General features: G+C 41.1%; 2 protein-coding genes across 2 annotated transcripts in view; both read left to right on the forward strand.

The window, feature by feature from the left end:
* dusp10 (dual specificity phosphatase 10) overlaps positions 1 to 14916 on the forward strand; it is a 170852-nt gene that overhangs the window by 16182 nt on the left and 139754 nt on the right. The gene's annotated exons all lie outside the window — the stretch shown is intronic.
* Positions 2203 to 8760, forward strand: hsp90ab1 (heat shock protein 90, alpha (cytosolic), class B member 1). Its single transcript, XM_084001344.1, has 12 exons — positions 2203 to 2304; positions 3546 to 3689; positions 3843 to 4049; positions 4223 to 4382; positions 4735 to 4868; positions 4978 to 5301; positions 5413 to 5578; positions 5670 to 5860; positions 6665 to 6812; positions 6910 to 7178; positions 7783 to 8116; positions 8206 to 8760. The coding sequence occupies exons 2-12, from the start codon at positions 3546 to 3548 to the stop codon at positions 8322 to 8324; spliced, it is 2196 nt and encodes a 731-aa protein (XP_083857470.1). The 5' UTR covers positions 2203 to 2304; the 3' UTR covers positions 8325 to 8760.

The following is a 14916-nucleotide window of genomic DNA, read 5'->3' on the forward strand; positions in this document are numbered from 1 at the left end:
CGCAAGCGCTTTACGTACAGACAGAGACGTTCACCGGCGCGCTCGTTTTGTCCGTCGGTCTGTGGCCGCTGGACGGAGCTGCACTATGTTGAAGGGCATGCAGCCTGCTCTTACTACTTGGTTGTACAATAATAATAATCATAATAATGTCCCACAAGAATTCCTCAAAAAAATTGTCCTATTTATTTATTTATTTTCAATGATTAATTGTTACTGTTTTCAATGTATTATTATTTTTTATCTTATCATATTCAAATGTATATTTATACTGTTTTCTTATATGATTCTTGATTAAAAGTGTAAAGATTATGTGCAGCTGTAAAAAAAAAAAAAAAAGGGGGGGGCTGTAAATGAAGGGAAATGTATCCTATGTATCATGCTATTGTTGTGAACAATTAAAAGAAAAAAAAAATCCTAAAACTGTAGGAGGTGTTAGCATTAGGAACAACTGATGAATGTCAAATGGTTAAAAAGAAAAATAGAGCCAGGTTATTCTCAGTTGAAGCTATTACCTGCTCGTTTTTATGATTGGTAATGCATCAATTAATATTGAGCAATCAGTTGAGTTCCTATGTCTTCTTTTAAATAGATGGTGTTTCTCCTGATTTAATAATTGTAGGCTATACCATGGTAGTCAACTGATAAAAGTAGACTTTTAAAAATGTCTACATGCAGTGTCTGATAAGTGATTATCAAACAAGATGCTATTTGATTTTCTGGCCATTCACTGATTGATTATATTCAATCATTTCAGCTCTGCTCTACCTATTTTATGTATTATAGCCTATATTTGATTGGGGATGTGTGTATTTTACCTTTAAATGGAAATTTTACAGGTTTTATGTTCCCTGCTGGCCGCTACAATCCTAAAATATTTGATTTCAGCTTTATTTTGATGTAAGAAATAATCTCACCACCTATGAATATTACGTTGTTTTGCAGTTATTCGTGTATTTATCGCTTAATGTTTCTATAATCGGTTACCATGGTGTTTTTCTTCTCTGTGACAGCAGCTGTGCCGCGAGGCTGCATCTGACAAGTCCGTGACGTCACTTTAGGCGGGTTTTTTTCATGGAAAGTGCTAGAAGAAACGAAGCACACCCTGCAGTTTTTCATATATTCCTCCGTCCGATTAAAAAGATCCCCGATTTCCGCTCACTTGTCATTAAAATAATGACGTACTAGTGAATTATGCACATCAGATCTCTTAGGTTTTTGTCGATATGTCTGCCTGAACAGTGCGTGGCAGCAGGCGTTGAGTCTAGTCAATCTCCCAAAAATCTGGTTTCTGGGTAAAACTGTCTCCCTGGCGTAAACAGCCACAGGGTGGCAGCAATGAGGCTCTAACAACTGGCTTTGACTTTATACACCTGCTTATTTATGTTGCAGTATTTTCAGAGGTATGAGGTTATTTTTTACCATCATATTGGGTGAATCAGGGGGAAGAAATAGGTCCCTGGACAAATACACACTTACTTTGAATGGAGCAGACTCAAGAGACAGTGTATCTGGTACTGTTGGGCCTCTGTGTAGTAATAGTAATAAAGTGCTGTTATGTCCATTTGTGGCAGTTTTGCATCTCTTTGTGGTCATTTTGTGTCTCATTATAGTCAACCACACCCATACAACTTTACCCCTAGGTGTGTATCAAGCAGGCCAGTTCAATAATCCATCCTCAGATTTTGTAGCCTATGTACTGTGTGGGGTTGGAAAATTATAGTTTTCCTATTAAGTATATAGCCTACACTTGGTTTGTTATAATTTCAAGCTGCACATTATTTTGCACTTTTAACAATAACTAACAGCATGCACTGATTTCTTGCATGTGGGGATAATCCTGCTTTACTTTCTTTCTCTCTTTTTAAATATATGTATTTCAAACATGTGAAACAAAAAAGACACAATTTCAGTTTGTTGCTTCATCTGTAGGCTAAGCCTACATAACATAAACAAGTTGAAGAACAAAAATTGAAAACAAAAACACAAAAGCACAATTCGCTTACACCAATAATCATATTTATTCACTATATCTTTATAGATCCCTGTCAACAAACCTCATCATATTTTAGATATTATTCTTTCACACACTACAAAAAACACATTTCAGTGACTATCATTTAGCCATAGACTAGGTTTAGTGGTAGATGGTGCGCCGCGGATGGATACAACCGCACACCGAAACGCATGTGTATAAAGATTCCGGTCTATTAAAAGGAAGTCCCTTTCCTTTTCCCTGCGTCAGAGAGCAGAAGGGACAACACATTGGTTGCATTATATTCAAGAAAAGTCAACGAAATAAACAAGGTACGTTCAAGGGCGCTTTCCTAACGTGTAGAACAGATTATAATTCGTGTATTGCAGCTTTTTCTACCCGGTTCTGATGTGTACCACGGATGTTATCCACGAAAGCGCATGACTCACACGATAACCTTAGCATCATCGCTGTATTGTGGGCTACAGTTAGCATTTTACTTATCCATCTGCATACATAACACGTTGCATTTTAAAGTGTTAATCGTGAAATTGTGATTATGGTTCATCATCGTCTCAATATTGACGGGGTTCATTTTATTTGTGATGCTGAGCGGTGTAACGTTAACTAGATGCGGTACAGTAACACTGCCGCACTGCTATGCCTGGCTTCGGGGTTGCACCAAGAAGGCAGGTGTGGTGTGGTGAAGATGACAACGCCGACTCGGTTTATTTAACGGAGCTAGTCGTGAAAATTCACACTTTATCCCACCAGGCCACATCATAAAACACTTACCACCCCCTCCTCCTCCCTCCCTCCTCCTGCCGAAAGCCCTGTATTATTTTTCGTTCTGTATTTCAAATGTAACGTTAACGGTTGGCTGTTCTTCGGTTGATTCTAACCGTAACGGCCAGTTAACGGTTACGTAACGCGTAAGAAAACAACGGTTTGGTTTATGTGTGTGTATGAATGAATGTGTGGCGGCTTCTGATTTGGTTTTTGATTTCTGTGCTACCACGTCCTAATGGGCAGTGACCGGTTACATATTATCTCGAAAGGTGGAGGGGGTGGGGGGCGACGACGGCGCTGTATGGCAACGAGGAGTTAGTCAGACGCCCTCGTGGATTATATCATCATAAAGTTATTAACGTTGTGCCCATATGTGAGCATTTTGGTGCCGCATTTCCCGGCGGTGTCGCTGTTTTTAATCTCTGGCCGTCCCTCAGCACGTGTTTGCGGAGTCCATTGTCTGTAGGTCGACGCCATGTTGGTTAACGGCTACTTCCGCCGATCTGTAGTAACACGATGGCTGCGATCCAGTTTTTCTTTTACGAAACCGGCTTGTTCAGATCGATGTATGAACAACGAAACCGAAACACCACACTCCACTCGACATTATACCACGTGAAGTGACCGAGCTCTGTGGCAGCCCTCTGGAGTCGGTTTTATTCATTACCCCCTGACAATACTACATTTGTGTTTTGTTTTTTTTACATTTATTTATACCGTTTGAAAATAAAAAGCCTAATATAAGGCAACTTGATAAAACGTGACCTAATTTCCATTTGTACAGATGCCTGAAGAAATGCACCAAGAGGAGGAGGCTGAGACCTTTGCCTTCCAGGCAGAGATTGCTCAGCTGATGTCCCTGATCATCAACACCTTTTATTCCAACAAAGAGATCTTCCTCAGGGAGCTGATCTCCAATGCTTCTGATGTAAGTTTTGAGAACAATTCCATCATAATTTTTTTTTTTTTTTAAAGGTTTCAAGTGCTTCTGTGATGACTAATAAATGAAAGTTATTGGGATAGCAGTCGGACATGCGGATAAAAATCCCAACAAGAGTTTTGATGCATTTCATTTTCACAGGCTTTGGATAAAATCCGCTACGAAAGCTTGACTGAACCGACTAAGATGGACAGTGGCAAGGATCTGAAAATTGACATCATCCCCAACAAAGATGAGCGCACCCTGACCCTCATTGACACTGGAATCGGCATGACCAAGGCTGACCTGATTAACAACCTGGGTACCATCGCCAAGTCTGGCACCAAGGCCTTCATGGAGGCCCTGCAGGTAACGGCGAAACATGAGCCACATTGCAGCATATGGGGCATGGAAGACAAATGGTGTATACAGCAGTACAAGGACACTTCCATGTAACCATACACTGTCATAGGCTTAAATTGCAAATGTCGTATTGACTTGAATGTTTTTGACTAATTTTCAAATAATTGTGTTCACTTTAGGCTGGAGCTGATATCTCCATGATTGGTCAGTTTGGTGTGGGTTTCTACTCTGCCTACCTTGTTGCCGAGAGGGTGGTTGTCATCACCAAACACAACGATGACGAGCAGTACGCCTGGGAGTCCTCTGCCGGAGGTTCCTTCACTGTCAAGGTTGACACCGGTGCGTGTCCTTGCATAATATTTCAAAGATAAAAACACCAAATGTTTAACATCAAGTCATGATAAACGAAATATCCAACTGTGACAGACATTTTTTTTTTTTAGACATTACCCTACATTTTGAGATTATCATGGATTTTCACCACTTTCTAATGTTTTTACATACTAAACAGTTAATGTATTTAATTTTAAATAATGGATTTGGTTTGCATCTTTATTTTCTTTCAGCTTAATGATGTTTTTGTTGTTGAAAGTGCATGAATGGTTGAGAATGGAGTCTTTGGCGCTCTTGTAGATAATGGAGGGTCATTTCTTCATTTTACTAAATGTGATCATGACAAATCTGTCAACAGGTGAGCCCATTGGCCGTGGAACAAAGATCATCCTGCACCTGAAGGAGGACCAGACAGAGTACATTGAGGAGAAGAGGGTCAAGGAGATTGTGAAGAAACACTCGCAGTTCATTGGCTACCCCATCACCCTCTTTGTAAGTACTTCTTTAAATTTGATACTCCAGTGTTCCACTTTCCTTTGGTTGAGGCAGGTTTAGTGGCGCCTTGTCGGTGAAATTAATCTCTTGTCCTTTTGGTTTGCAGGTGGAGAAGGAGCGCGACAAGGAGATCAGTGACGACGAGGCAGAGGAGGAAAAGGCCGAGAAGGAGGAGAAGGAAGAGAAGGAAGAGAAGGAGGAAGCCGAGGACAAGCCAAAGATCGAGGACGTGGGCTCGGACGACGAGGAGGACTCCAAAGACAAGGACAAGAAGAAGAAAAAGAAGATCAAGGAGAAGTACATCGACCAGGAGGAGCTGAACAAGACCAAGCCCATCTGGACCAGGAACCCTGATGACATCACAAACGAGGAGTATGGCGAGTTCTACAAGAGTCTGACCAACGACTGGGAGGATCATCTGGCTGTCAAGGTGAGCGGAGAAAGGCTTGCAATCTGCATTTACATACACATCCACATGAAAAGTGGTGTTTGATTTATTTTGTTTTTAAAGGTCTAAATAAAAATGAATTGTTCCCCACAGCACTTCTCAGTGGAGGGTCAGCTTGAGTTCCGCGCCCTGCTCTTCATCCCCCGTCGTGCACCTTTTGACCTGTTTGAGAACAAGAAAAAGAAGAATAACATCAAGCTGTACGTGAGGAGAGTCTTCATCATGGACAACTGCGAAGAACTCATCCCCGAGTACCTGAGTAAGTTGCTTTGCCCCACTCCAAACTAAAGAAAATATTCTCAGCTGGAATCCACAGACCCTAAATGTAAAATATCACCCGTCTATTCCAGACTTTGTCCGTGGTGTGGTGGATTCAGAGGATCTGCCCCTCAACATCTCCAGAGAAATGCTGCAGCAGAGCAAGATCCTCAAGGTCATCCGCAAGAACATCGTCAAGAAGTGTCTGGAGCTCTTCGCTGAGCTGGCTGAGGACAAGGAGAACTACAAGAAGTTCTACGAGGCATTCTCCAAGAACATCAAGGTATCTAAGGAAACCTTTTTTTCATGCTGCTTCATTATTTTAATTTACCAAAAATTCAAGCTTTTAATGAAGTTATTCCTCCACATTGCATTCCACGTGTCTTCAGGGCATCTCCATGGATTCACAAGGTTTATTTTTGTTGTTGTGGGTGCTGCTGTTCCAGCCTTAAACATAGTGTAGTCATAGGTTTTGGTTTTGCTTAAAGTCATAGCTGTTGCAAGTTGAAATTGTTCTGTACTGTATTCTCAATCCATTCTCAATCCACTATTAAATAGTACGCAAAGATGCATCTGCTAGTGCACACAACTTGCTGGACAGGTAACAAAGCTTATGTGCTGTAGACTAGTCGCCTAATTTTGTAGATATGTTGTTTAGTACTGCTAAATTAGTAACTAAACCTGTATTATCCTAAATTATTAAAATGTTACCTGACTGTACATGAACATTATCAAGTTGTCAGTATGCAACTCTTTTTATTTTGAAATATAAACAAGCACAGCAGCCAGACACCATTACAAGTATGCTTCATATTATAAAATAGAACAGGTCATGGTAATGTGGCATTTTCAGGTGCTTTTTTTTAATATATATTATAAAAAGCCAGTTTAACTGCTTGATCAGACTAACCCTCACCTGTGTAATCCAGGTTGAGAAACTGGTTTAACAATGAGGCAAAAAGTGCTTTTATGTGACATGGTGCGAATAATCTTAAATGAGTTGAGGAATCAGTTAACCTCACTCTGGATACAGGCCCCTGTTTTTTTTAGTTTTGAGTATTGAACAACTGTCATTGTGTCCCTGTAGCTGGGTATCCACGAGGACTCCCAAAACCGCAAGAAGCTGTCTGAGCTGCTGCGTTACCACAGCTCCCAGTCTGGAGACGAGACAACTTCCCTCACAGAGTACCTGTCTCGCATGAAGGAAAACCAGAAGTCCATCTACTACATCACTGGTAAGTCTGTCCATTTTCTGCAAAACGTTTAGGCAGCTGCAAGTGAAATAGTTCGATAAATTCACTGACCAATTTTTATTTTATATTTTATCTCTAGGTGAGAGCAAGGATCAGGTGGCCAACTCCGCCTTTGTCGAGCGCGTCCGCAAGCGTGGCTTTGAGGTCCTGTACATGACAGAGCCCATCGACGAGTACTGTGTCCAGCAGTTGAAGGAGTTTGACGGCAAGAGCCTGGTCTCTGTCACCAAAGAGGGCCTGGAGCTGCCAGAGGATGAGGAGGAGAAGAAAAAGATGGAGGAGGACAAGGCCAAGTTTGAGAGCCTCTGCAAGCTCATGAAGGAGATCCTTGACAAGAAAGTGGAGAAGGTCAGTGATCTAAATGGAACTATTTCATCTAAAATTTCACCTTTTTCCCCCAACTGTAGGATTTAGGCACTCAAAATTCACAACTGTAGTTGACAGCACTTTGTTTGGTAACAGGTTCTCTAAATCATCCCAACTTGTACTGTGGTGAGTTCATGCAACCTGGTCCACTGTGTTTTCAAGCATCGGATGATTTGCAGTTTCTCCTAAAACGTTTTTGACTAGTTATCAGTGCCATGTGATGTGTGGAAATGCCGAGTGTCCAGAACCACCTGAAAACCTAACTGATGTGTAAAACTAGTCTAACACATGCCTGCGTTTCAGTTTGAATACCTGGTTTTTGTTTGGTTTGAAGTTACAATTTCTGAATCGGCAACACTGAGTTACCTTTTTTATTCTCCTGTAATAACATGACGGTCTGCAGAGACTAGATATTGAATGAATGGCTCTGGTAAACAAAGGGTTGCCTTGGAAATGCTAGTGTGTTGTTTCTAACAAGACTGTTCTGCATGTATTAACTTGATTTCACCTCGTCTAGAGTTGTTGTTTTGGCACCATGCATGAGTTTTTGTTTTTAGTCTTAATGTCCCCATTTGGTCCCATCTAGGTGACAGTGTCCAACAGACTGGTGTCTTCACCCTGCTGCATTGTGACGAGTACTTACGGCTGGACGGCCAACATGGAGAGGATCATGAAGGCCCAGGCGCTCAGGGACAACTCCACCATGGGCTACATGATGGCCAAGAAGCACCTGGAGATCAACCCTGACCACCCCATCGTGGAGACTCTCAGGCAGAAGGCCGACGCCGACAAGAACGACAAGGCTGTGAAGGACCTCGTCATCCTGCTGTTCGAAACCGCCCTGCTGTCCTCAGGCTTCTCCCTGGACGACCCACAGACCCACTCCAACCGCATCTACAGAATGATCAAACTCGGACTGGGTAAGGACAAACTCACTGGAGGTTAAAGTGGCGTTTCTCAAAAACTTACCTTGTTTTGGTCTCTAACATAATCATCTTTGTACGTCTAGGTATCGATGACGATGACGTTCCCATTGAGGAGGCCACCTCTACATCCGTCCCAGATGAGATTCCTCCCCTAGAAGGCGAAGGCGAAGATGATGCTTCACGCATGGAAGAAGTTGATTAAACCAACCCACCGATCCCCCTGATTTCTAACACTTAGCCTCACTTTTCAATTGTTCATCCTTTAAAACTGCAGTAACTGCAAAACAAATAGTCATTCATGTTGTGTGGTGGACCAGTGTTGCTCTTGTGTCTAGAGCATTACTCTGCAAGACCTTTTACGAAAAGCAGTTTCGGTTTTCGCTGTAATAAGTTAATGGTGACAGCACATTTGTTTTAACAAGTACCCTGTTGCACTGAGTTTTAAATGTTGGAGTGGTAAATGTGTGAACATGGGAATGGTACATTCCATTATCAGGTCTGAAGGGTTTGGGAGGTTCTGCTCATGTGCAACACAGCACGCTGCATGGAGAGAGGACTGTATGATTCCTTTGCCTGAGTCCAGGCTTGTCTGTATTCCAAGTCTTGTTTTGCAAAAAATTAAAGATGTAATACCTGAATTTAACGGTCTCTGGTTTTGTGATGTCCCAAAAAAAATAGTCTTGGCATGTTTGTGCTCTAATGAGGAAAGGGAAATTTGAAGAAGGCCTCAGGGCTGAAACATAATTTTCATATTAAAAGATTCTTGTATATGGAGCCAAACGCGTGCTACACTTATTTATTTTTCAGTTTACACTTTCAGTCATCAGCACCTCCCAAAAGAACCATCGGTGTGCGTTACACTGAGGAAAGGTGTCCTGCCAAAATGGGCTCAAAGGCCCAGGGTTGTTCCTATGTGGCCACAAGGTGGAGACATCTAACTGTTTTTTAAGTTGTTGGGCAAGGTCATCTTAAGTGTACATGTCAATCATACCTGGATTATACACATACAAGTCTGCATTGACAGTAAGATTCTCAAAAAGGATTATAAAAGCTGAAGCTATGTTATTCTGTTGGGAACTTTAAACTAAAATCAGAGTTTTCAATCTAAAATATGTTTAGTGTCTGGCAAGTGACAAAAATGGTTAATTATACTTTTACATGCTGGTGTACACAACATGGTAGATATTACAAATTGTTTCCAGGTTAAAAATATTTCTTAAATCATTATTACATAATGAGCTCAGCTTAAACCTTTAGTTATTTTTTATTCTTAAAAAAGCAGTTCAACTAAAGCTGTGTTCAGCACAAAGAAATGCTGTGTAAGCAATCTTTTGTATTCTAGTATTGATGTCCAGGCATTTAAATGAAACGGTATGGTGGTTCACATAAGCGGAAACTTAATGTTGCGTAATCCTGTGTTACACAATGTAACAAGTCTTTATTACATTGTAAAAACTAACGCCAATGTTTCCGGGAAGATGCCGAGTAGAGCTGAGCATATAGAAAAAGGAAACAAGAATCCTTCCTGCTTACCTGTCAATCAAAAGCAAGGAATGCACGAGTTTCTTGAAAGCGTGAGGCATCAGCACAGCAGCTGAACTTCTTGGGGGGAAATGTAAAGCTTGTAGTTTTCCTGGAAGTCATGTGTTCTGTACAGGTTTGAGGAGGCGGCAGCAGCAGCAGCAGCAGCAGCAGCAGCCTTGCTACTCTCATCAGTAAAACAGTGAAGCGTGGGTGTCTGTCCCTCCTGAACACATTCTTACACACACACACTGGCCTCAGTCAAAGTGATAGTAGGGGAACTTTAGCCGTGTCATTCAGAAACACACTTAGTACTTCATGGTTTTTGTGACATCCGACCCTGACCACCTTCTTACATATATACAAATTGAGCTAGGTACACATGTACATCACCACATAGGCAGAAGAAGCATATTGTTGAAATTGCACATGTATGTAAGAAATTTCAGATTGTTCATAATATGTTTTGTAAAAGAATAGTTCATTAATTGTAAACATCTTATAATACAAAAGGAAACGTTATTCTTTTTATTTATAGCTTATCATGCTATTATTTTACCAGTCCGGCCCACTTCAGATCCAATTGTGCTGTTTGTGGCCCCTGGTGTACATCATAATGTTAGTTTAATTGTTGCAAAAGCCAGTAAAAATCATTTTAATAATTAGTTTTACTTTACTAATTGTTTTAAATTAAGATACTGTCACTTTAAAACACCTTAAACAAAGATGCTGTACCTCTAAGAGTGATGGACTGCATGATACAACCTTGGTGTTTTTTTTTATGTAGTGAATTGATGTTTAATTTTATCAACGATGCTGATGTCTACAAAATCATATTAATGTGGGTGTATCAGACTGTTTTGTTTTCACTGGGCAACTCATTGTGCAATTAGATTTTCCTGTTGTGGTGAATTATGTCAAAGACTGCAGAGAAAATGAACCTTATTAGGAATTACAGAAAATTAGCCAACAAGAAAATATCAGGCCAGTCGATCTAAAAAGTTTAAGGTCTACTCTCTGTCTGGTTCAGCAGGTGGAAATTTCCTCGTGATGTCTGAGAGTAAAGCACAGGTTTCCCTCACAAAGTTCAAAGACCCATGTGATCTGATGTGCCCTTCTTCTAACAGCAGCAGGCTTCCTGTGGAAACATTTGAGTCTTTTGTGTGAATTTGATTTTCAACCCACATTGATGATGGAGTGCATTTACTGAGGAGGGGTTCTTCTTTTTATACGTCGTACAGTCAGTGGGTTGCTGTATGTAACAATGTCACAGTTCTTAATGTGTTGTGTGACCTTTGCAGCCTGTCATGTCTTCTTTCTTTTGAGTGTCTCCCTCCAAGTGCATGCTGCTGCTGTGAAAATTAAACTCTCGAATGGTGGACTACATGCCCTATTTTGACTTGACTTCTTGTTCAGTGACACAGACGTACATTTATTTATCTCTGTGGCAGTTAGAGCCATTCTATTGCGCATAAAGTGATAAATAATTTAGATTTGTTGTATTTATCCTGATTTCATATATTTGAGGTTATAAGAATGCCTATTAGCAGTGGCGTGCACAGACCTTTTGAAGGGCAGGGGCGAAAAGAAAAAAAAAGGGCACATACTGTATATAGCACGTCCTCACCACTGAAGAGGGCACTTTATGGTACACGTTTTGGCCAAGGGCAGTTGTCGGTCTGAGAAGTGAAGCTCACTTCCGCGTTCAAAAAACTGCAATCCCCTCGGATTCCTCTGGGGGCTGGTGTCAGAAAGCAGCATTCTCCATAGACCCCCATGTTAAAATCGCCGACTTTACATCCTCAATAAACATGTTAAAAGCCTGGTGTCAGAACGTTTTTTCATCTCAATCGATAGTTTCTACCCCCGCACACACTCTGAGGGGGGTGAATTTTTTTTTTTAACTCTACTGTTTTACTGTTATTAGGTTAAAACTCTGGCCAATTAGGGCGCGGAAACGTTGAGTGACAGGTCCGAGCAGCTCCGTGGACAGCTGCTTCGAGGCCAGTGGGCGGGTTCTCGGCCGGCCAATCCAACATGGCGCTGTTCAGGCCGCCATATTTGAGTCACAAAAACGACTCCCCAAAACCAATGGGTGACGTCACGGACCACGTCCATTCTTTTTACAGTCTATGGTTTTGGCTCCTAGAGGGCACTTTAGCATGCGATTTGGCTCCAAAGAGGACACTTTAACACGCGTTTTGGCTTCTAGAGGGCACTTTAGCATGCGTTTTGGCCTACATGAGGGCACTTTAGCACGCGTTTTGGCTTCTAGAGGGCCCCCCCCCACCCCCCGTGCACGCCACTGCCTATTAGTTAATAATAACTGCTTTTTTCTTATTGGCTGAGACGTGTGTAACGTGATATGTTCGTACTTTGGTTTAGTTGTGACTATGGAGACTAGGAGGGCACACGAGTTGTTGACCGTGCTCATGATTATTGCCCTTTTTTTAGATTGCTGCACAGTTTTTTTTTTATTTTGTTGTAACTTGAAGAAAGGTTTCAATAAACTCTTGAAATGAAGAACTGTGGTTAAGACATACGTCAACTACATTCACCTATATAGATACCGTAATGTAACGGATGCCAACAGATAGCGGTGGTTTTCATATTAATGAATTACACAAGCTGTAGATAACATGAGATAAAAAGGTGTCACAATGGAATTACACTATAAGTGCAACCCAACCACTCTGCAGGCGTGTGTGCAAACATATCGTTGTGGTAATTCGGTTTCAATGACATTTACGATACCAAATGCCAGAAAAAACATAACTACTACTCAGGATGACCTGACAAAGCATATACATACACACCACCAGGCACAGTGTCACTTCTCATATTTGACAGCACCTTGTAAATACTAGAGACAGAACCAGGATCAACACCCACACAGAAAAGGAAGGAAGCGAGACGCACAGATAAAGGGGCCTACACATGACAAAATACTAACCTCTGTATTATATTGAGGGATGAAATACAGCAAGCCACAAAAAAACGATAACCTTTGTGACGAGGTGAAAGTGAGTAGATTCACACATTGTCTGCCTCGCTGTGTTTATGTTCCACATGTGCCGTAAAGGGTTGCGTGGTGGTGGTGGACTAAAGGTTAGAAGAGGCTGCCTTGTGGTCACACTGCTGCTTGTTCACTTCCCAAGGAAACACTTGTGAAAGAAAGGTTTGATATTCTGGGAAATGCACTTGCATGGTTTGTTGCAGAGAGTTTGATGTCTATATGCTCAAAATGCAGCCACCTCTAGCTAATTTAGCTTAGTACAAAGACTGGAAACAAGCAAGGAAGAGCTAGTCTGGTTCTGTCTAAAGCTAACAAAACCACCAATGTTTCAATAAAACATTTTTTAATCTTTTGTTTGTTTTAGGGCTGTCAAACGATTAATTTTTCTAATCGCGATTAATCGCATTTTTTCCATAGTTAACTCGCGATTAATCTCTATTAAAAATATTATATATGGCGCTTTGGACTTTCAACACTCCAAAGTGTTATAATCTCTAGACAAACAACTTTTAGACCAGACCTAGTAGGCCTAGTACCTAATCATAACACATGATGCATGAAACTCACACAGAATTGAAACAAATTGCATCCAGTGGAAATTTCCCGTTACTTTGCTACACCTCTGCCTGGCCACGTGCATTTGTTTACAACAAAGCCGTCAAAAAATCAATGGATGGAGCTGTGGATATATGTTAGACTGTGTATATTTGTGTAGCAACCAACTTGAAGGTGCCTTACCGCCACCTACTGGACTGGAGGTCCCACACAAAATGGGCAGCGATTAACCGCGATTAAAACATTTAATCGCGTTAATTTTTTTAATTAATCGCATCGCGATTAACGCGTTAACTCTGACAGCCCTAGTTTGTTTTTTTGTTTAATTTGTACAAATAAAACATGCAAAAAACTGATGGGCATAATTATTCAGCCTGGATTTTTATTTAAATATAGTTTGAGTCATTAGTCATTTTATGTACTTTACTTATTTTTATCATATTATATGTCCATAACAGTGTTTTTTCTTTTGTTTGCTAATATTATTATAGGTTTTTGTGTTTTATTGTGGACTTTCTTTCTTATTTTTTCCCTTTACGTTTTCATCAGTCACCTGTGGGCCACAAATATATTAATGTGTTACAGGGGGATTATTTCTTGGCAGGACGTCATTGGGCTGCAAGCGGCAGAGACAAAATAATGGTGCTGGAAGGCATTTCTTTGCTATTTATGGGGAGAATCCCACTTTCAGTCTTGGTGCTAAACTAAGTTAGCCTGTGGTTACTTCATATTTAAGATAAAGATATCATATATTCTGCCAAGAAAGAAAGTGAACAAACATATTTCCAAGAATGCCAAACTCCGGTTGACCTGCTTGATGAGGTCTCACCGGAAGACTAAATCAGACAGTTTCGGGAAGCTCCCAAGTGATTCCGGGCATTGCGTGAACAGTCAAATGTTCATGCTGGCTAATAAATGTTCTGGCAAAGACGCTCAGTCTGTGTCATCCCTGCAGTCAGAGCGAGAGCCTCAAGTGACTGGTCCGACTGGGGGACGAAAGTGGAGGTCTGCACGTCCTCCTCCCTTTCTTGTTTGCCATTTGCAATTTTGAAAAGATTGGAGATACTGACACCGTGACGCACTGTTCCAAACCAGATGGGGAGTAGGATGTTGTGAAATGAGAGGTGTGGGGAAATTCCCCCAATGAGCAGCTGTGACAGTGATGAACCAGGGGTAAATGTTTTATGTCACTTACAGTCAAACCCAATCTTCATTTTGATGCCCAGTGAATCATAATTGGGGTCTGCTTTATGAATCGGTGCACCAACAGCAGCTTAGATGTTTCAAACATAAAGTACGCTGTCTTCATGATACTGCAGGGTGGGGGGGATTATGGAGAAAACTACTAAGTGTGATTTGAACCAAAGATTTGGATGAAGATATCCTAAGTTAATATATCCTCCTAAAGCCTTAAGGTTATCTTGTGATGCTTTCATGACACTTTATGTGCTTACTGCAAAAAAACATATTTGCAGATGACACCCAGCTCTATTTAACTGTCCGTGCTGTTCACTTGATCCCCTTTAATCCCTTAAATAACTTAAGACCCACCACTAATCGAGATTCTACTACTACAGGCTACTATTTGTTTAATCGCATAACCAATCCCAGATGTGCAGTGAACTTGAGTCATGCTCTTCTTTGTATCAGACCGTATTGCAGTGCACAGTTGACTGGTCTTCTCAAAAAGCCAGAAAATCAA

The sequence above is a fragment of the Trachurus trachurus genome (genome assembly GCF_905171665.1).
Source record: "Trachurus trachurus genome assembly, chromosome: 24".
Lineage (NCBI taxonomy): Eukaryota > Metazoa > Chordata > Actinopteri > Carangiformes > Carangidae > Trachurus > Trachurus trachurus.

Coding starts and splice junctions, on each gene's coding strand:
- hsp90ab1 (XM_084001344.1), top strand. CDS start 3,546: ATGCCTGAAGAAATGCACCAAGAGGAGGAGGCTGAGACCTTTGCCTTC. Junction 5,861..6,664: donor CATTCTCCAAGAACATCAAG/GTATCTAAGGAA, acceptor GTGTCCCTGTAG/CTGGGTATCCACGAGGACTC. Junction 7,179..7,782: donor TTGACAAGAAAGTGGAGAAG/GTCAGTGATCTA, acceptor GGTCCCATCTAG/GTGACAGTGTCCAACAGACT.